Source organism: Rhinatrema bivittatum, chromosome 2 (assembly GCF_901001135.1).
Source record: "Rhinatrema bivittatum chromosome 2, aRhiBiv1.1, whole genome shotgun sequence".
Taxonomy (NCBI): domain Eukaryota; kingdom Metazoa; phylum Chordata; class Amphibia; order Gymnophiona; family Rhinatrematidae; genus Rhinatrema; species Rhinatrema bivittatum.
The window spans coordinates 57,127,064-57,153,620 of record NC_042616.1 but is presented as its reverse complement, the minus strand read 5'-3'; the positions used below and the strand labels follow the sequence as shown (position 1 = coordinate 57,153,620).

At 44.5% G+C, this 26,557-nt stretch overlaps 1 protein-coding gene across 2 annotated transcripts in view; it reads left to right on the top strand.

Moving 5' to 3' along the window:
- Window positions 1-26,557, top strand: part of PTPN23 (protein tyrosine phosphatase non-receptor type 23) — a 227,711-nt gene that overhangs the window by 142,639 nt on the left and 58,515 nt on the right. For both annotated transcript variants that reach the window (XM_029588197.1, XM_029588198.1), the window contains 3 exons: window positions 653-798; window positions 22,539-22,856; window positions 25,519-25,673. In XM_029588197.1, the coding sequence (XP_029444057.1) occupies window positions 653-798; window positions 22,539-22,856; window positions 25,519-25,673 (619 nt within the window). The remainder of the gene's footprint in view (window positions 1-652; window positions 799-22,538; window positions 22,857-25,518; window positions 25,674-26,557) is intronic.

Below are 26,557 nucleotides of genomic sequence, written 5' to 3'. Positions count from 1 at the left end.
TCTAGCCAGGGTGTTCATATTGAACCTGTCTCAGGACAAAGGAAGCACTGTTTAGTCCCACTGTTACCTTTCTCCTCTAAAGCACAGTGCCACCTAGACTTTCCCAGCAGAAATCTCCATACCGTTGGCCCAGTCTCCCAACTACTATCTTGATCAAAGCCATAAGCCACATACCTTTGAATGCTACTGCCTTATAAATGGATGAAGCCATTCTAACTGTATAACGAATTAAAATGGTCTATTAAATTTGTTATAATCCGCCTTGAGGCCATTCTTGGTACAAAGCAGAATATAAAATGTCTGTATATAAATATGCAAGTTCCATTGCATTTGCAAGTCTCCAAAGGTCTAGATGTAAACCATTGGTGGTACTGAGCATTTGGTAGTAATGTTGGGTACGGTGATATAATTCATTTGTCAAGTAAGAACGTATGCAGTAGACTAGTGACAGAAGACTGGACCCAGCAAAGACCAAAGGTTACACAGCATTAATAAAACTGTTGGAAAAGCACTGCAAAGTTATGGCTTGCATTGCTTTCTCATGATGGTTCCTTTGATTGTCCCAGACAGAAGTTGGATAATTGCTGCTTTAGAATATGAGAGACCAGCAGACACGTGATTTCTTCACTGACATTTCTTTCTTCCTCTTTAGGCAGTTTACAGACTCGCTGCAGTTGGACCCAGAGACAGTGGATAATCTGGATCTGTACAGCCACATCCCGCCTGTCCTGATGGAGAAATGTGCAGCTCTGAGCGTCAGGCCGGACACTGTGAAGAGCCTGGTCCAGTCCATGCAGGGTAGGCATCCCTTCAGTAACTCATAGGCTTCCCCACTCGCATTAAAACTCATATCCTCTTTGCATGTCAGGCTTTATGGGTTTTGCAGAATGCAGGAGATATTTTAGGAAAATGAGCTAAGCACCTGGACAGCAAGATCTATTATGGATAAATATAGATACTACATACGAGGCAGAAGAATTTGGAGTATACCTTGAATGGGGCAATAAATGCTATAAAAACAACCAGGAATAAGACCTGAATGTATTAGTTGATGATAAATTTGGAATGAGTGTCTAGAGCTGAGCCAAGGCAGTCAAAGATTGAGCATATATTGGCATGTATTAAATATGGAACAAAAGCTTAGAAGAAAGATGTCCTCTTTCTGCTGAATACGGCTTTCATTGGGCCACATGTGGCATGCAGCTGTTCAGTTTTGGGTATGTGTCCGCAACAAGGATATTCAGGTATTAGACAAAATAGAAAAGGACCATTGTAGTAATAAAAGGGAGACACGTCCTATATAATCTAAAAAGTCCATACTAGAGCTGTTTACCATAGAAATGAGATGCTGGAGGAAGGATATAATTATATCATACAGATGTACCAGTGGTTCTGAAGGAGATTCAGCCATGTCATTGTGCGAAATTGGAAGGTAGCTTTTATTCAGCTTTAGCAACAATAAAACAAAACCCAGAATTTGTTCATCAGTTCACCAAACAAAATAAAAGGAGTCTTAAATTCTAAGCAGATATATATATATATATATATATATATATATATATATATATATAATTTATATAAAAAAAAAATTTTTACCAGTCCTAGGTAGCGGTTCTCGTGTCTCCTTTTTTTTTTTTTTTTTAATTTACAGTTTATTGACAGGATTAGAATAACTGAACATGTTCTCTTCAAATTGAGTCTCTCAATACACTGACCATTAAACAGTTGATAAAAACAACACTCAACAATAAACTCATTGTTTACAGTGATCCAAGTAATAATGTAAATGTCAGCTATAGATAATGTATATTCAAAGTACCCAATATCCAACTTGTCATTATTCCCTCTCCTCAACGTCCTTGACGCTACTTTTATCCCAAGACCAGACCACGAAATATGTCCCATTCTCACACCATCTCTCCCTACCCATCCCGCCCGTCTCCCTCTTCACCCCCCTCCCTATACCCGCCCTCTCTACAAACATTAGCCATGCTGAGATATAGCACAGACTTACTGATATCCTGGATCCTAACGCACTGGGACTAGTATCTAGAGATTCCTGCCAATGAATAAAAGGACCCTAGATTGTTTCAAGATATGAGTCAATCTCGCTTATAAATTCGTTTTCTGTGGAACATCAACTTTGTGCCACCAGACTGTGAATTCCCCCACAATAATATGAAATACCTGACATCTGTACCGTTTACCTATACATCCAGGCTGATGGCAACCAGAAATAATTTAGGATGTCTCTGTACTCTTAACTCCTATAATCCCTTCAATGAAATCAATAACCATGTCCCAGTACCTTATCACCTTAAAACAATCTTACTAAATATGGAAAAACTGCCCCGCCCCCCACAATTACGCCAACAGCTCTCAGATCCTCCAGGGTATATTCTGGCTAGCTTAACTGGGGTCAGATACCACCTATATAGTATCTTTTAGCCGATTTCCAATCCAAAGCAGACACCGAGCTTTTCCCCGTTAACTGGTAACACATATCCCATTCCCTGTATACCCAGATCAGTCCAGACTGCTGGGTTTTGCCTCTCTTCCAGCAGATGGAGACAGAGAAAAACTTGTAGAGCACCCCCTATTAGACCGGTGTGCTACCTGTATCTCCTCAGTATTTCTGTCTCCATCAGATGGAGGTGGTGCAAAACCTGCGGTCTTCACCTTTTCCTGAAGTGTTGGCAAATCTTAAAAAAAAAAAAAAGCAGCAGACTAGCAGATCAAAGGACAACAGGGAAAAGAAAAAATATTCCTGGGGGTGTGCAGGTCCCAGTGGGACCATCCCTCCTGGGTGCAGGGTGTGAGGGGCTGGGGTGGTGACCCTGCAGGGCTCCCAGACCATAAGGCAGCTGGGGGGATACTGGAAGTCCGGTCCCTCCCCCCCCCCCCACCCCAGTCAGATTACAAAAAAATAAATAAAGAACCTGTCAGTCTTCTTTGGTAGCTGTCGGTTGTGATTTCTTGTAAAAAAAAAAAGAAAAGCAGAAGACCAGGAAGCAGGTTTAGGTATCAGATGGTTCTGGGATGGAAAAGGTTTTTTGTGGTATGGTTGTAGCAGCGTTTGTTCTGCGGAAGCACTTTCTGCCTAGCAGCGTAGTTTCTCTAGATCGGTGCTCCCCTCGCTATGCCGTGTCCAACGAGATGTGTAGCCTGCGGAGAGTCAGCCTTGCAGCTCTCCCGCTCAGGGCTCTGTGTACGATGCCTTCCCGGAGGGGATGGTCCCTCGGAGCGGCTGGTCCCTCGGAGCAGCTGCCGAAGACCTGTTGAGCTTGCAAACGGGCAGCTACTCAGGATGCTCAGGCCGATACATTCCCGCTGAGCACGGGAACGGCGGCCATTTTGGAGACTTTTGCTGAAGCGCAGAAAAGAGCCTTGGGGGGAGGGGATCTGTCATCGGTTCCCGGCAGCCCGGAGGACATCCAGGATCACTCACTGGATGAATTAGATGAGGGCCATGATCGCCGGTGGGGAGGGGCGTGGTCTTTCAGCTTTTTCATTAGACTTTGTGCTTTTAATGCACAAAGCATTCTTAGCTACTCACAGCCAGCAGGCTAGGGTTACCCGGCAGGGGAGACCAGATGGACCACCACGGAAGGCTCCCAGATGTCATGAGTCCTAGGGGGTCGCTCCGGGTCAAGAAGATTCGGGGTTCGTCCCTTCCGGGGGAATGGGGCCCCGAGCCCGACCGTGGCACCCACCGGGGCTTCAGATGCACTGTTGGGTCCTCTGGCCCCTCCGGGAGGTGACACAAATGAGGATCTGGGAAAGACGATGCCATTAGAGGGCGACGATCCAAAGGTGGTCCGCCTGTTTCATCGAGAGGAATTGGACCCACTTATCCCATGGGTCCTGACGGAGCTCGGCGTGGATCATCCACAAGAAGCTCTCCCCCCGGATTCAGTGGACTCAGTCCTGGCAGAGTTACTAGGCCCATCCAAGACTTTTCTTCTTCATCCCATACTTCAGCAGCTAATGATCCAAGAATGGGATGTCCCGGAGGCAGGCCTCAGAGTGGGGAGGGCAATGGACAAGTTGTATCCTTTTCCTGAAGAGCTCTTGGAGATTCTGCGGTCTCCCAAGGTGGACACCTCTGTGTTGGCAATCACAAAAAGAACCACGATTCCAGTGGCCAGAGCAGCAGCCCTTAAGGACCTCCAAGATAGGAAGCTTGAGGTTCTTCTGAAATGGATTTTTGATATTTTGGCGTTGGGCATCCGTGTGGCCGTTTGCAGTAGTTTTATGCTCAGGGCGAGCCTTCGCTAGGTCCAACAGTTGCCGACTTCCCAGGACCTCCCGCCTCAGGAATCCGCTCAGACGGAGTGTTTGGAGGTGGCGGTGGCATATGGGTCTGATGCCTTATATGACCTCCTCCTTACGTCTTCTAGAACCATGGCGTCGGCAGTTGCAGCAAGTAGGCTCCTGTGGCTACGCAACTGGTCGGCCGATGTCTCCTCCAAGGCCCAACCGAGTGCTTTACAGTTTTAAGGGCAAATTTCTCTTTGGAGAGGATTTGGAGCAGTTGATTAAGTCCTTGGGGGAGAACAAAGTTCACAGGCTTCCGGAGGATAAGACCAGTCCTTCAAGAGTTTTCTCACAGTCCCGTTGTCTGTTTCGGGGACAACGGAGATTTCGGCAGAGCAGAGCTCCGGTTACCACCCAAAGACAGTCCGCAGGTAGATCACAGTCCTGGCCTCATTCCTTTCATGGCCGTAGACTCGCCCATGACGATGCCAGTTCCATGACGCCCAGATCTAAGTCCACTCAATGAGATGCGGCCGACCCAGTCCTCGGTTCCCCGGGTGGGTGGATGGCTGTCCGATTTCTATGAGGAATGGGTCGAGAGAACTTCCAACCCAATGGGTTCTGACTATCATAAAGAGAGGCTATGCATTGGAATTTGCTCGGCCTCTCTGAGATCTCTTTCTAGTCTCTTCTTGCGGTTCCCGCATGAAAGCACACAACGTCCAGCAGACCCTCGACCAGTTGGTCTCTCTGGGGGCTATTATTCCTGTCCCCCGCGCAGAGTGAGAAAGAGACTGATACTCCATTTATTTCATCGTCCCAAAAAAGAAAGGTACCTTTCGACCGATCTTAGATGGAAACCCTGCATTCCATCATTGCAGCAGTGCGCATGGGCGAATTCTTGGCTTCCCTGGACTTGATGGAAGCGTATTTACACATAGCCATCTGCGAAGACCACCAGAAGTTCCTTCGGTTCAAGATCCTCGACAGGCATTTTCAATTCTGTGCCCTGCTGTTCGGCTTGGCAACAGCGCCGTGGACGTTCACCAAGGTGATGGTGGTCGTGGCAGCAGCTCTGCAGAAGGACCTGGGCCGACCTGCTTACCAGCTTCGCCTCGCCTTCCTCCTGAAGCCGCCGACACCTCCCTGCAGGTACGAGGCTGCACGCACGCCGAGAGAGACTCCGCCCCCAGAACGACCAGGCCCTTTAAAAGGCCGGTCGCAGGCTTTTTCGGCCTTTCTGCCACAGACTCTCGAACCAGCCTAGCCCGCGCGTTCGGCGTTGACCCATCGGGGTCCCAGGCCGACCTGCTTACCAGCTTCGCCTCGCCTTCCTCCTGAAGCCTACGAGGCAGCATGCACGTCGAGAGAGACTCCGCCCCCGGAATGACCAGGCCCTTTAAAAGGCCAGTCGCAGGCGCCTGGCGTCGTGTGCCGAAGGAGCGCAACAAAGGAGCCTGCCCCTTGTTGCGCCCTTTAGTGTCGCCCATTAAGTGTATTAGCATCTTCTACTCCCCCTCCTTCCCCTACTCAATCGAAACAGGCATGTACCCCTTCTCTATTCCCAGCATGCATCGCCCCACACAAAGAAACACCACGCTTTATCACCCCCACCCCTCCACCCACCGTAAATCCCTACTACCCATTCTGATATCACCCCTCACACAATTTCTGGGCCTCACCACATTGGCCATTTCCCTTTTTAATGCCCAATCTGTTTTAAAAAAAGCTCCCATTCTACATGACTTGCTCACTGACTCCAATCCTGAGATTTGTGCTATCACTGAGTCCTGGCTCAAGAATACAGACCTTGTCTTCATTAATCAGCTCCCTCAACAATCCTACGACATCTTCTCCATCCCAAGACTTAAAAGAGGTGGAGGGCTCCTCCTAGCTGCAAAAAAACACCTGAGTCTTGAACTCCAAAACATCCCCTCCCCTCACAAATTAGAAATTGGACTGTTCAAATCCAAAGTGCTACAGGTCTGCCTTGTCTGTGCCCCCCCTGGCCAACTTGAACAGGACCCATCCCCCCTGATCGAATACATATCAGACTATCAATACAGACACCCCAGCAGTAATACTAGGAGATTTCAATCTACATGTTGACGTCTTCCCCTCTACCTCCTCTTGTGAGATTCTACTTAACACTCTCCTGGCCCAGGGTTTCAGACAACTTATCACTACACCAACACATATGGCAGGCCATACCCTCAACCTCATCTTTGTTAACACCAGCATACAATCTCCCAACACACCCATAACTATCCCAGTTCCATGGTCTGACCATTCCCTTATCAACGTTCTCCTCTCTATAGATGTCCCTACATCTGCCTCCCCCACCCATAGTAAGACAATCTCGTTCCGCAAACCATGCTCTTCAGAAGACCTCACCTTAGCGTTTGACAAATCTGCTAACAACCTCGACCTATCCAACACAGACTCTGCTCTACTATCCTGGAACAAGCTCACTTCCACAATAGCCAATGAAACCTGCTCCTTTGTACACAAAGAAATATCTTACTCCCAAACAGAAAAAAAACCTTGGTACACCATTGAGATAAAGAAGTAAAAAAAGGACCTTAGAACTAAAGAACGCATCTGGCGCAAATACCCATCCACCAAACATATAGCCATCTACAAATCTTCACTGCATGCTTATAGACAATCCACCTTGCAAGCTGGAGTGATTTCCCTTGGAGGACGTGTATATTCATTGTGCAACCTGCATTGTGGCTTAAGTAATTCTGCTTATTGCTTTGAACCTGCATCGTGGCTAAGTATTCTGATTATTCTTGAAGTTGTGTAGAAAGCTTCTGTGCCTATTTATAGTGTGTTTCATTTCTTTATAGTAAGAAATTATTCCAGTAAGTTCATTTGCTGTTTGCTTGCACAGGGCTTACTGCTTTGTATTTGTGCAGAAAGCCTCTGTGCCTAATTCCTGCCTGTTTTAATTTTCTTTATAGTAAGATGATAATTTTCTAGTAAGTTAAATTGCTGTTTGTTGCACAAAGTTAGAACCCCCCCCCCCCAACAAAAACTCTCTCCAGCTTGTAAACTGTTATAATTCTCTCTGTTTTGGGGTTAGCTGGCAGAAATAATCTATTCAAACTAAAATATTGGGGCATAAAGACTGTTTTTTAAAACAATTGACCAAAAAGCAAAGATAACCGTCCAGAAGTGACGTAATCTAAGTGAATTGGGTGTGTCTCAGGCCTTGAGGAAGGTAATCAGAGTAGGAGAAGCCATTGTCCTGTGCACACGCTGGAGTGATTTCCCTTGGAGGACGTGTATATTCATTGTGCAACCTGCATTGTGGCTTAAGTAATTCTGCTTATTGCTTTGAACCTGCATCGTGGCTAAGTATTCTGATTATTCTTGAAGTTGTGTAGAAAGCTTCTGTGCCTATTTATAGTGTGTTTCATTTCTTTATAGTAAGAAATTATTCCAGTAAGTTCATTTGCTGTTTGCTTGCACAGGGCTTACTGCTTTGTATTTGTGCAGAAAGCCTCTGTGCCTAATTCCTGCCTGTTTTAATTTTCTTTATAGTAAGATAATAATTTTCTAGTAAGTTAAATTGCTGTTTGTTGCACAAAGTTAGAACCCCCCCCCCAACAAAACTCTCTCCAGCTTGTAAACTGTTATAATTCTCTCTGTTTTGGGGTTAGCTGGCAGAAATAATCTATTCAAACTAAAATATTGGGGCATAAAGACTGTTTTTTAAAACAATTGACCAAAAAGCAAAGAATAACCGTCCAGAAGTGACGTAATCTAAGTGAATTGGGTGTGTCTCAGGCCTTGAGGAAGGTAATCAGAGTAGGAGAAGCCATTGTCCTGTGCACACGCTGGAGTGATTTCCCTTGGAGGACGTGTATATTCATTGTGCAACCTGCATTGTGGCTTAAGTAATTCTGCTTATTGCTTTGAACCTGCATCGTGGCTAAGTATTCTGATTATTCTTGAAGTTGTGTAGAAAGCTTCTGTGCCTATTTATAGTGTGTTTCATTTCTTTATAGTAAGAAATTATTCCAGTAAGTTCATTTGCTGTTTGCTTGCACAGGGCTTACTGCTTTGTATTTGTGCAGAAAGCCTCTGTGCCTAATTCCTGCCTGTTTTAATTTTCTTTATAGTAAGATAATTTTCTAGTAAGTTAAATTGCTGTTTGTTGCACAAAGTTAGAACCCCCCCCCCCCCCCAACAAAAACTCTCTCCAGCTTGTAAACTGTTATAATTCTCTCAGTTTTGGGGTTAGCTGGCAGAAATAATCTATTCAAACTAAAATATTGGGGCATAAAGACTGTTTTTTAAAACAATTGACCAAAAAGCAAAGATAACCGTCCAGAAGTGCCCTGCTTTACCCAGCTTGTCCCAGGCTTAACTGTTTAACTCCCACCCACCCTACCCCTCTACCCACCCCTGGGGCTTGTTTTCTAATAAAGACTGCCTAACTTGCCATTGGCAGCGACATAAATTAGTACATTGGTAACAGTCAAGGACATACAAATCATAAATTACCAGGATGAGGACTATCCAATGTAACTGCTGTGGAGCCTTTATTTTGAGGGAAAGCATCTGGAAACTTAGAGCTTGCCCAATTTGTGCACAACTCTCTTCCCTGAAAAAGGAGTTGACTGACATTAAAAATCAATTAGCTTCAATTAAAAATAATACACCCACATTGCATTACTCAGAATATAATTCCCCAATATCACAGAAAAACCAGGAGTCAAGAAAAGGAAATTCATTAGGCTCAGGAAGGACCCACAGTCACCCATTCTTGACAGAAGAGCAGTCAACAGGTATACCCCCCCACTCAAACAGGTCATTAAAAAACTCTTTAAAATCCAGGAATACAGTGGGCTCTGGTAGAATTAGACCTGTGATGAGGAGACACACCATGTACCAAATGCAAAAAGAACAAGCCTTCTCTATATTAAAAACTGAAGAAGTTCATGAGAAAAACATTGAAGTGTTACCAGAAAAGAGGGAAAAAACACAATGCATGCAGTATCTCAGGATCCATAACCAAAAGAAAAATCTAATTGAGAGGAATAACTCTGTCAACAGTGGCACAACTACAAAAAGAAAGAGTGAAGTGAATAACAAATCTCAACTAATATCTTATAAGGAGTCCAGGAAATGCAATAACCTTAAAGAGAGTACCTGGAAGGTAATGACCACAAATGCTCATAGTTTGGGAAATAAAATCCCAGATCTGCAGGCCCTAATGGCTGAGGCAGAATTAGACATTGTTGCTATAACAGAAACATGGTTCACAGAATCTCATGAATGGGATACAACAATACCAGGCTACAACTTGTTAAGGAAGGACAGAAAGGATAGAAAAGGGGGAGGTGTGGCTCTTTATGTCAGACAAAACATCCAAGCAACTGAGCTACAAGGAAGTTGGGGTAAGGAAGAAGCTCTATGGCTCGACCTAAAAAAAGATGACGGAGTATCCATTTATATTGGAGTGGTTTACAGGCCTCCAAACCAAAAGGAAGAGCTGGACAGAGAGCTGGTTGAAGACATCCATAAGATAGGTAAGAAGGGAGAAGTGGTGATCGTAGGTGACTTTAATATGCCAGATGTAGACTGGAAAATCCCATCTGCAGAAACTAAAAATAGTAGAGCGATAGTGGATGCCATGCAAGTATCTTTGTTCAAACAAATGGTGTTGGAACCCACGAGAGAAGGAGCTATACTCGACTTAGTGCTCACTAATACAGATAATGTCTCAGATGTCCAGGTGGGAGCCCACCTCAGCAGCAGTGACCATCAAACGGTATGGTTTAATATCAATAAAAGAATAGGGAAAAGAACCACAAAGACCCGAGTTTTACAGTTCAAAAACACAGACTTTGAGGAAATGGGTAAGTACCTGGAGGAAGAACTAAAAGGATGGGAGAACGAGAGAGATGTGGATCAGCAGTGGACCAATCTAAAAGGAGCAATCACCAAGGCAACTGCTCTATATGTTAGAAATGTAAAGAAAAGCAAAAGGAAACTGAAACCTATCTGGTTCTCAAAGGAGGTGGCTGACAAAATTAAAGCTAAAAGAACAGCATTCAAGATATATAAAAGATCCCAAAGGGAGGAGCACAAAGAAGCATATTTGAATCAACTGAGGGAGACAAAGAAATTAATCAAGTTGGCAAAAAGTCAAGCGGAAGAGAGGATTGCCAAGGAGATAAAAAATGGTGACAAAACATTTTTCAGATACATCAGCGAAAAGAGAAAGGTCCAAAGTGGTATAGCAAAATTGAAAGGTGGTAATGATCAATGTGTGGAGAGTGACGAAGAAATGGCAGAAATATTAAACGAATACTTCAGCTCTGTGTTCACTAAAGAAGACCCTGGAGAAGGACCATCTCTACACAACAAGAAACTGGAGGGAAGTGGAATAGATGAAAATCCTTTCACAGTAGAAAATGTGTGGAAAGAGCTAAAGAACCTGAAAGTGGACAAAGCCATGGGGCCTGATGGTATTCATCCAAGGATATTGAGGGAGCTCAGAGATGTTCTGGCGGCTCCACTGTGTGACCTGTTCAATAGATCCCTAGAAACGGGAGTGGTGCCGAGTGATTGGAGAAGAGCGGTGGTGGTCCCGCTTCACAAGAGTGGCAACAGGGAGGAGGCTGGAAACTACAGACCAGTTAGCCTCACTTCGGTGGTGGGAAAAGTAATGGAGTCACTGCTGAAAGAGAGAATAGTGAACAATCTACAGTCCGGAGAATCGATGGACCAGAGGCAACATGGATTCACCAGGGGAAGATCCTGTCAGACAAATCTGATTGACTTTTTTGACTGGGTAACCAAGGAATTGGATCAAGGAAGAGCACTCGATATCATATACTTGGATTTCAGCAAAGCTTTTGATACGGTTCCGCACAGGAGACTGGTGAATAAAACGAGAAGCTTGGGAGTGAGTGCCGATGTGGTGACCTGGATTGCAAATTGGTTGACGGACAGAAGACACTGTGTGATGGTAAATGGAACCTTCTCTGAGGAGAGAACGGTTATAAGTGGTGTACCGCAAGGATCGGTGTTGGGACCGGTCCTGTTCAATATCTTTGTGAGCGACATTGCGGACGGGATTGAAGGTAAGGTTTGTCTTTTTGCGGATGACACTAAGATCTGCAACAGAGTGGACACGCCGGAAGGAGTGGAGAGAATGAGACGGGATCTAAGGAAACTGGAAGAGTGGTCGAAGACATGGCAGCTGAGATTCAATGCAAAGAAATGCAAAGTCATGCATATGGGGAGTGGAAATCCGAATGAAATGTATTCGATGGGGGGGGGAAGGCTGATGTGCACGGAGCAGGAGAGGGACCTTGGGGTGATAGTATCTAATGATATGAAGTCTGCGAAACAATGCGACAAGGCGATAGCAAAAGCCAGAAGAATGCTGGGCTGCATAGAGAGAGGAATATCGAGTAAGAAAAGGGAAGTGATTATTCCCCTGTACAGGTCCTTGGTGAGGCCTCACCTGGAGTACTGTGTTCAGTTCTGGAGACCGTATCTTCAAAAGACAAAGACAAGATGGAAGCGGTACAGAGAAGGGCGACCAGGAAGGTGGAGGATCTTCATCGGATGACGTACGAGGAGAGATTGAAGAATCTAAATATGTACACCCTGGAGGAGAGGAGGAGCAGAGGTGATATGATACAGACTTTCAGATACTTGAAAGGTTTTAATGATCCAAAGACAACGACAAACCTTTTCCGTAGGAAGAAAATCAGCAGAACCAGGGGTCACGATTTGAAGCTCCAGGGAGGAAGATTCAGAACCAATGTCAGGAAGTATTTCTTCACGGAGAGGGTGGTGGATGCCTGGAATGCCCTTCCGGAGGAAGTGGTGAAGACCAGAACTGTGAGGGACTTCAAAGGGGCATGGGATAAACACTGTGGATCCATAAAGTCAAGAGACCGCCAATGTAGAGTGGGTGGCTCACCAGAAAGATGGCTACTGCCCGGAGACAATACCCTTATTAAATAAACATACAGATGCTTACTGTGACTCCAACATCGCTCTAAGCTTCAACGGCAAGAGGAAATGTGGAAAAAAGGATTTGCTATCACAAAGAGGGGAGTAGCTGGCTTGTTACGGCGGTTACTACCCCAAACCAAATAAGCCTAATACTTCACTTTCCAAGCATATACAGCATAGTTCTCTGCTTCAACGGCAGGGGAGAAGAAAAGAGGGTTTGCACTCACAAAGCGGGGAGTAGCTGGCTTATTACGGCGGTTACTACCCCAAACCAAATGTGCCTGATACTTCACTTTCGATGCATATCCAGCATGGCTCTCTGCTTCATGGCATGGGAGAGGCTGATACATCAAGCATTTCCAGCATAGCTCTCTGCTTCAACAGCAGGGGAATAAGAAAAGCTGAGGCTTCACGCATATCCAGAATAGCTTCAACTGCAGGGGAGAAGAAAAAAAAAAAAAAAAGGATTCTCACTCACAAAGCAGGGAGTAGCTGGCTTGTTACGGCGGTTACTACCCTAAACCAAAAGGGCCTGATACTTCACTTTCAATGCATAACACGCATGGCTCTCCGCTTCAACGGCAGGAGAGAAGAAAAACAACCAATAGGGGCTGTATGACATAGTCTGGGTAAAGGGAATAAACATGGGTGTAGCTTGCTTATTGCAGCAGTTACTACCCCTACTACCCCTAACTAATCAAGCTAGGTATTTCACTTGGATGCAGCTCCATCACTGCTCTCTACATTAATTGTGGGGGTGGAAGGGAAATAGAACCAAGAGTTAAGAGAAAATGATAAGTATGAGAGAAAAAAATGTGTGAAGCTTGCTGGGCAGACTGGATGGGCCGTTTGGTCTTCTTCTGCCGTCATTTCTATGTTTCTATAAGCTAAACGAGATTACTACTCCTCCAAAATCCATGAGTATCAATTCAATGCGAATGCCCTATTCTCGTACGTGGCAGAGCTAACTAACTCCACCCCTCCCCCGTCCACCGATGAAAATGCCAATAGTAAATGCGAAGAACTTGCGACGTATTTCAAAAAGAAAATTGCAAATATACTCCAACGCTTTACTACAAACCCCCACTTCTATCGCTCCACTCCCTAAAGACAACCATGTCAACTTTGGGTCCCTTGACCTAAAATCGGCCAAGGAAATTGAATCCATCTTAAAAAGATCAAACCTGCCACACACATCTCATCTCTGACACCATCCCCACTAAAGCACTCCTCTCCATCTCCTCTATTTATTTTTATTTATTTATTTGATTGCTTTTATATACCGAAGTATTAGTGTTGGCCTTCACTCCAGTTTACATTTGAACATTATACATGAGAACTCAAGAATATTATACATGAGAACTCAAGAACAGTATTATACATGAGAACTCAGGAACATAATACATAACAATTGTGTGAGGAATGTGGTAACAGGGAATATTAGAATCCGGGGGTAACTGTGACAAGAGAGAATAACTTAACAGGAACTGACGGATTAACAAAGGGATAAAACTGATACAGTTGTTCTGGCACAGCGATCGAGGTGACTAGTGTCGCGAGACTGGAGAGGGGGCAGAGCTGGGAAAGTAGGGTGGATAGGAGACATCAGGGGGTTTGATCAATGGGGGAGGGCTATGGAGGGGAGAAGGGGGATTGTGCTGTGCAGTGGATAGTTTAGCTTATCCCATCCTTGAAGGCTTGTTTGAAAAGTCATGTTTTGAGCAGTTTTTTGAAAGATATGGTATTTCTTTCAGATCTTAGGTGTGTTGGAAGGGAGTTCCATAGGTGTGGACCAGCTATTGAGAATGCTCTTTTCCTGGTTGTGGTGAGTTTGGCGGCGGTTGCAGATGGGATTTCAAGACAATCTTTGTTTGTTGATCTGGTGGTATGTTGAGAGTGTTGTCTTTGGATTAGGGTGCTAATGCTGTCATAGTCATTGTGGTGAGTTGAATTGTGTATGATTGCTAGAGTTTTGTATTCGATTCTTTGTTCTATCGGGAGCCAGTGTAGCTCTTTTAGGATAGGGGTGATGTGGTCTGATCTTTTGTGACCTGTGAGGATTCGGGCTGTGGCATTTTGTAATATTTGAAGAGGGTGTAGAGTTGATTTGGGGAGTCCTAACATGAGTGAATTGCAGTAGTCTATGCTTGAGAAAATCAGGGCTTGAAGGATGGTTCTGAAGTCTGAGTGGTTTAGCAGTGGTTTTAGGTGCTTTTACCTTCGCCAAACCACTAGCTGACTTAATCAATTGCTCCCTATCGTCTAGAATAGTGCCAGACCCTCTCAAACTTGCAGTTGTCAAACCCCTCCTCAAAAAACCTACCCTCGATCCCCACCAATCCTGCTAACTATTGTCCCATTTCCAACTTGCCCTTCATATCTAAAATAATGGAGAAGGTAGTTAACTCCCAGCTCTCTGTTTTCCTGGAAGACGATAACATCCTACATGCATCTCAATTCGGCTTCCGCAAGTCTCGTAACATGGAAAGTCTCCTACTCTCAATCACTGACACCATTCTTAAGGGTATGTATGGACCACTGTCAATCATATATCCTCGCCCTTCTAGACATCTCTGCAGCCTTTGACACGGTCAGCCATAAAATCCTCCTTATCCGCCTAGCAGAGATAGGTATCTCAGGCACAGCCCTCCTCTGGTTTGCCTCCTATCTCATCAACAGAGAGTACACTGTAAGAATTGCCAACTCCAAATCCTCTCACATTCCCCTCACCCAAGGCGTTCCGCAAGGATCATCCCTATCCTCCACACTCTTTAATATCTATTTATTGCCACTTTGCAGCCTCCTCTCAGACCTTGGCCTAAAGTTTTTCCTTTATGCAGATGACATTCGATTGAAATATCACATCTGTTTACTAAACCGATGTGATATTTCGATCGAATGTCGGTATAAAAAAGAAAATAAATAAATATAAATCCTCATTCCCATTCAAGAATCACTCACTAAATCTTTACAGTTCTGGGAATCATGTCTTGCATCCATCAACACCCTACTCTCCAACCTCCACCTTGCCTTAAACGCCTCTAAAACTGAACTACTCATAATCTGGAATCATCCTAACAGTTCACTTCAATCCACCTCTGATAACACCTGCCCTTCTACACACCGTCAGAGATCTGGGTGTCTCCTTGGATCCACAATTAAATTTCAAACACCACATTAACACATTTAATAAAGGGGAGTTTCTTTAAACTCCATATCCTCAAAAAAACTGAAACTTCTTCTCCATGTTCAAGATTTTCGCACTGTGCTCCAGATGACCATTCTATCAAAATTGGATTACTGCAACTCCTTACTCCTGGGCCTCCATTTTTCCACTATCAAACCCCTTCAAATCCTGCAAAACACTATGGCCAGGATTATAACACACTCGAAAAGGTGACCACATCACCCCCATTCTGAAGGACCTTCATTGGTTACCCATTTCCTCACGTATACGATATAAAACTCACCATCCTTCACAATTCCCCCTCTATAATCACAATCACTCTTGGCTCAAGGATGCGCCCCGCTTCCGCTCATCCAATCGTCCCACCAGAACCTCCCTTGCAGGTACCCTTCATACCCCCTCCCTTAAAACTGCACATCACTCCTTCACCAGAGAAAGAGCCTTTTCTATCGCCGGCCCCTCACTCTGGAACACCTTACCCACTGAACTCCGGTTAGAACCATGTCTGCGCAAATTCAAAAAAGGAATTAAGACCTGGCTTTTCAAACAGACTTACCCAGGCTCGGACCAAACCTAGCTTGCTGCCCTTCATACTGTATACAGCTTCTTTGCTGGCCTTTGCTCAAAGTAAAAGCACAGGCTTCCCTCTAGCCCTCAACTGTAAAACTTATAAGTTTTCTCACTCTTCTTCATAAATCATGTACTTCCCCAAGATCATTCTATAATTGCTATTATTGTATTTTCTCCTGCTTCTATATAATCAATTATGCTCCCCAGAGTGTACAGTTTAAATCTGCTATTATTGTACATATTCTTTGACTTTTTTATTTTACATTTGTTATTTTACTACCTGTACCTCCCCACGGTACTGTTCCTTTGTACCTCCTCCTACTGCCTTTTTTCCCTGCTGCCGCCCCATCTTTGCTTTTCTTGTCTGCTCCACCTTTCACCTCCCTGTTGCATTGTATTTTCTAACCTTGTTTCAATTAATTGTAAACCGGCGTGATGTTCACACGAATGTCGGTATAAAAAAGTTAATAAATAAAATAAATAAAAATAAGGAGGGTGTGTTGGTTCACCCGGATCAGGACGATTGGTTTATTCAAGCAGAGTCAAAAGTTCTTTGCGAGGCAGCGGTCGACAGATTCATGAGTCTACTGGAGTCCTTGGGATGGGTAATCAGACCAAAAGCAACCTTCTCCCATCTCAGGAACTGGACTTCTTAGGAGCCAGGTTAGACGCCCGTGTGGAGAAGGTGTTTCTTCAAGAGGATTGGATCTCCAAATTGATGCAGCAAGTCAGGTGGCTTTTGTGTCTTCCTCTCCCCAAGGCCTGGGACTATTTGCAGGTCCTAGGTTTTATGGCGTCCACCCTGGAATTGGTTCCGTGGGCATTTGCTCATATGAGACCTATACAGAGAGCATTACTCTCCCGTTGGGACCCGAAGTCTAAGGATTTCAGGCCCCCTTGCTGCTCACAGAGTCTGCCACATCCAGTCTTGGTTGGTGGCTGATTCTGGAGCACTTGCAGCACGGGGTGGACCTTGAGGTCCCTCAGTGGGTGGTAGTGACAACGGAGGCCAGCCTCTCCAGATGGGAAGCATTCTGCCAGTCGCGAGCTGTCCAAGGCCAATGGTCTTCTGAGGAGATGAGCTGGTCCATCAATCGCCTGGAAACAAGAGCAGTTCGTTTGGCACTGCGACAGTTTCTACTGATGGTGCGCAATCGGGCTGTCCGAGTCCTGTCGGACAACGCAACGACAGTGGCCTACGTCAACCGGCAGGGCAGTACCAAGAGTCAGCCGTGGCCACCGAGGCGGAGCAGCTCATGGTTTGGGCAGAAAGACATCTCGCCCTTCTGGCGACATCGCGGGCACAGACAACATGCAGGCGGATTATCTGAGTCGGCAGAGAATCGACCCAGGGGAGTGGGATCTCTCCGAAGCCATGGACCTCGTGGTTCGCAGATGGGGTCCCCCACATCTGGATCTGATGGCAACTCAAAGGAATGCCAAGCCCCTTGATTCTTCAGTCGCAGAAGGGACCATGGAGCAGAGGGAGTCAATGCTTTGGTGCTTCCATGGTCGACCACGGTTCTTCTCTATGCCTTCCTACCATGACCACTGGTCGGCAAAATGCTTCGCCGGATAGAGATCCATCCAGGGAAGGTAATCCTGGTAGCTCCGGAGTTGCCTCGGCGCCTGTGGTACACGGACCTAGTCAATCTCACGGTGGACGGTCCTCTGCGGTTAGGTCATCTTCCCAATCTTCTACGTCAGGGCCCTATATTTTTCGAGCAGGTGGATCGCTTTTGTCTAGCGGCCTGGCTTTTGAAAGGCGGCAGTTGAGAGAGAAGGGGGTATCAGGAGGACATGATTACTACTCTTCTCCAAGCATGAAGGCCTTCTACCTCGCTGACTTACGTTAGGGTTTGGAACGTGTTTGAATCCTGGTGTAAGGATCAGGGCGTTTTCCCCTGTCAGGTTTCCATTGCTCAAGTGCTAGCATTCTTGCAAAAGGGCTTATCCAAAGGGTTGTATTTCATTTCCCTGCAAGTCCAGGTGGCGGCTTTGGGGTGTCTTCTGGGTAAGGTGCATGGAACGTCTCTGGCGTCTCATCCGGATGTCGTCCACTTCCTTCAGAGGGCGAAGCATTTGCATCCCCCGTCTGTCCCATTTGTCCATCGTGGAACCTTAATCTGGTGCTCAGGGTCTTGTGTGAAGCCCCCTTTGAACCTCTGAAGCAAGCTACCTTAAAGGATCTCATGTTAAAGACTGTATTTCTCGTGGCTATTTGTTCAGCCCGCAGGGTATCTGAGCTTCAGGCCCTTTCTTGCAGGGAGCCTTTTCTGCATATCTCTGATTCTGGAGTCTCTCTTAGGATGGTTCCATCTTTTTTTACCGAAGGTGGTCTCCTCTTTCCACGTGAACCAGTCTGTATAATACTGTTCTTGATGGCGTCGCGCAATAATGCCATAGCGCAATGATTTTTCATTTGCAAAAGAGAGGTAGTAGCTAAAGGGATCAATGCCCTGGTTTTTCCATGGCCAACGGCAATTCTGCTGTACATGTTTCCTTCTTGGCCCCTCGTAGGCCGAGTGTTGAGGCTCATAGAGCGACATCCAGGCAGGGTGATTCTAGTAACGCTGGAGTGGCCATGGCGTCTATGGTTTGTGGATCTGATCCATCTCACCGTGGATGGACCCATCCGGTTGGGTCATTTGCAAGGCCTGCTAAGGCAGAGGCCTATCTTTTTGAATTGAGTGCATCGCTTTTGTCTCGCGACTTGGCTTTTGAGAGGAGATGTTTAAGGTCTAAAGGATACTCAAAAGCCATTGTGGCTACTTTGCTACAGGCAAGAAGACTTTCCATCTCGCTGGCTTATGTCAGGGTGTGGAGAGTGTTTGAGTCCTGGTGTATGCAGGAGGGCATAGATTCATTGCATGTAGATGTTCAGCATGTCGTCTTCTTTTTACAGCAGGGCGTGTCAAAGGGTCTGGCCTATAATTTAGTTTTGGGTGCATATGTCAGCCTTGTGTTTCCTTCTGGAGAAGTTGCAGGGAAAGCCTTCAGCTTCTCATCCAGACATACATCTTCTTAAGGAGGCCAAGCATTTACGACCGCAAGTTCAAAGGACATATCCCCCCTGGGATCTTAACTTGGTCTTGCAAGGGTTATTTGGTCCTCCTTTTGAGCCTTGTGGAGGGCTACAGTGAAGGACCTTACTTTGAAAGCAGTGTTTCTGGTAGTGATTTGTTCAGACAGATGGATTTCAGAACTTCAGGCCTTGTCCCGTAGGGAGCCATTTCTGATAATTTTGGACGATGGCATATCTTTGGGTACGGTGTCCTCGTTTTTGCCGAAGGTTGTTTCTTTGTTCCACCTCAATCAGACGGTGGAACTGCTGGCTTTTCCGAATTTGTCGGTGGACAGAGCACACGCGCGGGTGCCAGGGTAGGCAAGCTTTTGGTGAGAATGTATTATGAACGGGTCTTTTGGGGGCCTGCCCAGTATAGGGAAGCTTGGGTACATCCCACTTGTCTGGACTGATATGGAGTATGAACAGGAAAGGAAAATTTGGTTCTTATCTGCTAATTTTTGTTCCTGGAGTACCACAGATCACTCCAGAGACCCATCCCCTGAATTCCAAAAGACTGTTGCGATTGCAATAGGAGTTTTCTGCAGAATTTATTTCTGTATATAGTTGGATATTGGGGACTGAAAAGTTTTCAGTTCCTTGGTTGGATGTGAAGGCTCCGCTTCAGGGTGCTGCAACCCTAATTTTTCCATGTTCGCCCTAGTGGGGAATAGTTGTTCGTAGAGACTGGGAATCTGGCTCCACTTTGGCTTGGGTACAGGTCAATGCTGAAGGACTGCAGGAGGCACTCTGTTATGTAGCAGTGCCTGAAAAGTTTATTTTCAGCCTCCATCTGCTGGTAGGGATGCATAACCCTTGTATGGACTGATCTGAGGTATTCCAGGAACGAAAATTAACAGGTAAGAACCAATTTTCCTATCCTTTAGGATTAAGGGGTAATAAATTTCACCACCTTTACAGAGTTGAAATGTTTACCCAAAGAGCGGTGGAATATTTTACAAAAGGAGGTAGCCATGGTTACAACAGCAAAGTAATTAAAAATAAAAACAGTATAAAAGGCAGTGGCAATGGGGAAGGAGGCATGTGATGGAAGCAATCTGAGCAGTCGCTTCTGAGCAGATCTCTGCACCTGAACAGGAAAATATATCCAAATAGTCCCTTTTTTTGAAGTGTCGGATGAAGAGCAATGTCTTAAAATAGGCACAAAAAAAGACAAAGATCCACTATAAATATGGCTGCAGCTCTACGTACTCATTTATAAAGTAACATAGTAAATGTTGGCAGAAAAAGCCCAGATTGGTCCATCCAGTCTACACTAGTCTTCCTCCCACACCCAATTCTTTTACATGAACCTTCAACCCTTTTCCTACTGCCACCTTCCATGTCAATCTCAAGCATGCCCAGAACCTGTTAATGTGCTGGCCTCCACCATCTCTGCTAGTCGGCTATTTCAGGCCTTATCTTCCTCTTTGATTTTTAACAAGACCAGCTCTTAATCCAACAGCATTCTAACAATCCACACAGCCACCCAAACATCCAGTCAGTTCATGCTGGTTAGCCTGAGGCAGCAGTACCACAGTTAGAATTGTAACTGCCATTCCATCCAGGGTACCCACTGACTTCTTCAAAGCTTCCTGCACCCACACAACCCTACCACTTCTGTGCAGAGTACTCTAGTGACGTCTTAGAAGCATGATGTAGCCATAAACCGAATCAAATAAAACTTTATTTTTTACATGCTTTTCCAGAATTCTCCAATGTGATTTACAAACTAGGACAACATAATCATCTAAAATGTAGCTTGCAGACATTAAATAAAACCAATAAATAATCATAGTTCTTACAACACATTTACAAAAACACATTATGCTGTTGGTGAACCAGCGGAAGGCCAAGAGATGATGGCATCAGCTTAAACTGAGAAGAGAGTGGTGAGGGTACATGAGGGGGGAGTAGCAACAGAGCCAAACATGATTAGTGAGCAGGTACAGGACATAACCAGCACATCTTAGAATTTATGAAAGATGAAGCCCATTAATACTCAGTATCTGTAGTATACTTTTATACAAAAAGGTTGGCACTGTTATTGGAAGAATAAATGAGTTGGAGAAGCATGTGGGAGAGCTGGAAAAGGAGCATCAAACCTGGGAAGGTGTTCTTTGGCTTACTAAATGCATAAAATGTCAATAATAAGCTCTTGGAAAACTGCCTGAGAAGGAATAACTTGCAGATAATGAGCCTGCCAGAGGGGGTGGAAGGGGAGCAGTGCAGAGTACTTAGGTGTACAGCTAATCAAGAATCTGTTTCAGCTTGCAAGCTGTGCCAGCGCAAATCACAAGACCTCCTACAGCTGCCCCAAATGGGAAATATCTTCAGAATAAAGTATTCACACATTCTCTTCTCTATGAATGTAGTAGACTTGATCCAATATTTAAAAAAATGTGAAAAAAGATGCTGCATCTTCACAAAGAAGACGAGAGCAGTGCCTCATCAGGTGAACATTTTTGAAAGGCAGATCATCTCCTTAGTGATCTTGCAATCAGGGTATTCAAAGGGAATAGCAGAACATTTGATGTTAAGATGATCAAACCATGAAACAAACACAAAAGAACTCAGTAAAGACATTGGTTTTCTCACTCACTATTAGATATAAGCCTTTTCAACTGTAAAGCTTTATTATCAGTCACCAGGAGTTAAGTAGGGTCTGTGGCAGCACTGTGATCAAGTTGTCCTAAACTGCCAATAGTTTTTATGTTTCTGTGGTGCAATTAGACTCTAGGAAAAGTGAAGCTAAATGGAGAATGAACCTCACATGATGAAAAAACACTGCTGAGTTCAGTTTAGTTTCCATTCAAATGACAAGAGGTCAAGGTAATGTGACTAAGAAGCTCAAAGGTTATTTAGCCTAAGTAAGAGAAGATGGAGGATTGACTTCCTAGCAGTGCTCAGATGCACATAGGGTTATAGAGAGGTTGGAAATCAAGTTTCCATTTCCCCTAGGGGTCAGGTCAAGAAGTAATGAGCTTAAATTACAGATGTAGGAGAGACATTAGAAGGGTAGTCCACTGCTGAAACATATTACCCAGGGAGCTGGGGGATTCTCTGCCACTGAATGTTTCTAAGCGCAGGTGAGACATCTGTCTGGAATGATTACAAGTACAGCAGATCCTGCCTGGATACATGAGAAGTCCCTTCCAGATCTGCCTTTCTATTGTCTTAAACATGCTTACTAAATTGGAACATGTCAACTCACTGTGGTGCCATCATTTTTTCTCGCAAGATTATTATATCAGAGGAAACTGTTCAGAGAGAGAAAAAATAAGCTTAATTCATTTTTAATCATTTAAATCATGCAGCCATGAAGTTTCCTTATAGGCAGTCAGGGACTTTTGCTGGTTTATTATTGACATGTAGTAAATTCTAATCTTGTGCTTTTGAGAACTTGCATATATCCCCAATATGCTTTTTCCTTCCATCCATCTCTTTCTCTCTCTTCTTTTGTCCTTGTAGTTCTTTCTGGGGTCTATACAGATGTGGAAGCCTCCCTGAAAGAGATCAAAGACCTCCTGGATGAAAATGATCTACAAGAGAAGAGGCTGCAGGAAATGATAGGAAAGCAGGCTCAGCAGCAGACTGGCAGCCCTCCCTCTGCTGGGGTCACCGAAGTCACCAAGGAGTGGGCCAAGTACATGGAGGTGCACGAAAAGGCAAGCTTCACCAACACCGAGCTGCACAAAGCCATGAACCTGCATATCAGCAACCTCAGGCTACTGAGCGGCCCTCTGGAGCAGCTCCGGGCTGCCTTGCCCACTCCTGTACTCACTGAAGGTAAAGTGCATTCTGGGGCATGTTCTATGGTGGCAGAGTTCCTGTATAGGTGAGACACTGCTCTAGATTCACCAAGTCTGGCTGTCAGGGCAGTTAAATTTCAGATTCATGGAGTTTTGTTGGTTTTATTGTGATTTTAATTGATAAAAGTGAAGCCCAAGAATTAAGCACTGGTGACTTAACAGCCAATAATAAGTTTAAACAAAGAGTTTGGGGCACTCTGCCTCTAGGAATAAAGTATAGTAATCTGTCTCCGTGGACAGGCATAACAAACAAGCCACACAAGAAAGGATGATGTCATCTGAAAGTGCCGAGTCGGCCTATATTCTCTCCGAGTTCAGAAACTTCTTTGAGTTCCTTCGGCATAAAAGTTCCCATGCTAACATTGCCACGCACCCTCTGTCAGTCTGTTTTCATCCACTTTGTAAACAGTCAGATTTTCTCTGTTTGAATTGTCAGCATGACAATTCAAAGAAAAAAGAGAAGAAACAGAAAATTTCTACAGCAGAAGAGCATCTCACAATGCTGGTACAAGACCTTCCACAGAAAGAAAGGGAAAAAGCCTTTTTAAATCATGTGGAAAAATACCACCATAAGATGGCTTCAGCAAGCAAGCATGAGTGGTGCCTTCGTTACTTAGGCCCAGACCATAACAGCGCAAATAGTGGCCCTTTGGCAGAATGTCCCCAAGGGCACTAATATATTGAGACCTTGAGCTGAAATACACGTTTAAAAGCTCAGAGCCCAAAAGCTCAAAGCATCATAAGAAAAGAGTGATCCCTATCAACGGACACTTCTGCTCCGATGTAAAAAGGCATTGTGAAAAGCAGCCATACAATAGTGGTAATAACTGTTGATGCCAAAAAGTGTCAGCCCAGAGCCCTTGAGGTGTAAAAAAAAAAAAAAAAGGAATGATGCATAATTGGCACCAATGAAGAATGGCACAGACCGCTATTTGACCTGAGTCACCAGCGTTGAATAGCGCAAAAGCTTCTGTGCAGACAGTACATGCACAGAAGCTTTTGTCTGCCACAGGAGCATCAACATTGGAAAAGTCTGCTAAGCACAAGCATGCTTCACAATCAGCTGCATCTGAAAGCGCCCTGTCATCACCATGTTTGTGGCAACCAGAGGAACTACCTTCCACTAGTAAAAAAGAATCAAAATTTATTGTTTCCACATTATTAGAAGCTTTGGACAGATTTCATTGAGATTTGTTAAAGAATTACCAGTCAGCTATCCAGCATTCTAAAGCCCCTTTTAGAACGCTTAAGGGAAGAATTATGATCTAAGCAAAGGACAAATGATTGGAAGAACCCATTGAGGTGTTTTCAGAAGAAGAATTAAAATCACTTTCACCATAATTTATTCTGTCAAATTTAGAAGATTCTCAAAATTCGGATGACTCCTTACGGAGCTTCTACATCACTAGACGATAGCATTTATCCATAATTCATACAAAAGAAGTTTGAAACTATACCCTTCACTCTTCAGAAAAGAAAAAATGCCATGGAATAACAAGGAAGTCTTCAGTGCTTACAATACCAAGGCAGTTTAAGGCTGTACCTATGCACCATGCATTAACGAATATCCAGTCGAAAATATGGAAAGCACGCTATTCATTTACACCTGTAGCAAAAAATGTGGATTTCAAGTACAGAATACAAAACCGTCTGGGGAAATAATAGTCTAGCTGCTACATGACTCGCTAATTGTCGAATCAGTGATGATGAAAGCCAAAAAAGCCAAGACATTTTCCAGTATCTTCTGGGGGTCAAAGAATCTTTGACACAATAGGCAAGAGAGTATTCCAGGGTGCAACATTTCAGTCTAGAAATGAAGCACACCAATTGCAGATGATCCAGTACCTTTTCAACAATCTATAAATGCTAAAAGATAATGCAGGTAAACTACCAGAACCAGAGATGAAACAGGGATCTGGAACCATGAACCTTCATTTAAATCTACTCAGATTTGTTTTTATTTATTTTTTAAACTATTTATGTCCCCTTCTGGCTTGCTTAGCCACAGTCATTTCAGTGAGGCACCTTCCTGGGGTGCCACTCTCTAAGGATCCTTCCAAAACCCTGCAATTGTGGGCCTTAAATTCAATCCCTAGGTATTGCTGTTGCACAATGACTGGAGCTTTTACTCCCACCAACCCCACAACAGGGTCTGTGAATGCCACTTTTTCAACATCCCCATACCCAGCCTACCTGAGGAGTGAAGGACCTGAACTAAGAATTAAATTTGGGTTCTCTACATCTGCAGGCCCTGAGAGATTTTTTTATGCACAAAATAACAAATTGTAATATATTTTTTAATAAAAGTTGGTTGTTTTGGTTGGATATGATCTGGGACTTCTTTTTTTTTTTTTTTCCTGGATCATATTTGTGCAGTCCAGAACCTGTCTGGTAACACTTGCAGTAGGTGGAGAGGTTTTAACTGAGACCCTCAACTGTGCTATTTCATCCAGTCTAAATTTTTTTTTTTTTATTGTGTCCCAAGTTTTAACATGTGAAAGCTTAAGGGAAATCCATCTTCCTTCGAGTTTCTCTCTCAGCTCTAAATCACCTGGTCTGTCTGGCATGACTCTGTAGCTGCTGGATCCATGTGGTTCTGCCTAAGTAAGGATTTGTTTCCTTTCTTCCCTTTCTCGTAGATGACACACTAGTACTGCAGAACCTGAAGCGTATTCTGTGCAAGGTACAGGAGATGAAGGAGCAGCGAGTGTCCCTGGAGCAGCAGCTCAGAGACACCATTCAGAAGGATGACATCACCACGTCGCTGGTGACCACAGATCGATCGGAAATGAAGGTAAGTGGTCCAATGTCCATGATTCTAGGAGTTTCATAGCCCTGAGGGGAGCCACCTAAAGTGGGGAGAACACATGGTCTACTTAATATCGATCCCCAGAGCTGGAACAGACACTACGCAAAGCATTTCATTGGATAACAGACTTGGTGTCCTTTTTGTCGGATCTTCATTTCTCTGGAGAAGTATTGTGGGGTTCATTCTGTAAAATGGATAGTGTAGGGACTTTTGGCCCCTCTCCTCCACCACCACTTACAGAGGCAACCACTGAAAATGGAGATTGTGAACTGAATTGGTCAAAATGACATGGCACATGCACTGGGTGCATAAGTGCTCTTGGAAATATAGAGGTGAGGAGAAACTACCTGCAGTGTAAATCTCCTGATTTGGAGGCTCCAGCCACCCTATTATCCTGATAGCACTCACCTATCCTTATCTTTATCCCCCTAATACAATCTGTTCTCATTCCAGTCTGAATGCATGTACTCTTTGATTCTGACATGTCTGATAGAACATTTCATAGACTGACCATCCTCTGATCTCAGCAACACCCCATTCTCAGCTTCCCTGCATATCCACAGGCCCTACTTGACCTTGTCAAGTTACTTAATACTGTACTGTATGCTTTACATATACAATGTCCATCCCAGTCAGAAACCTAAAAACTGTTCTTTTCCTAGCATTCAGCCAGATGGACTCAGGACCAATGGGTTTATGCTCTCCTGCCAGCAGATGGAGACGGAGTCAGGTTTCAAAGCTGATGTCCCCTTAATACACCCCTGCAGTGACCTCCCTTCAGTATTTCTCCGTCTCCAGCAGATGTGGACATGCTTTCTCTATAGAGACCGCTGTACCTTTTAGAAGAAGAAATTCTACTTTTAAATTGG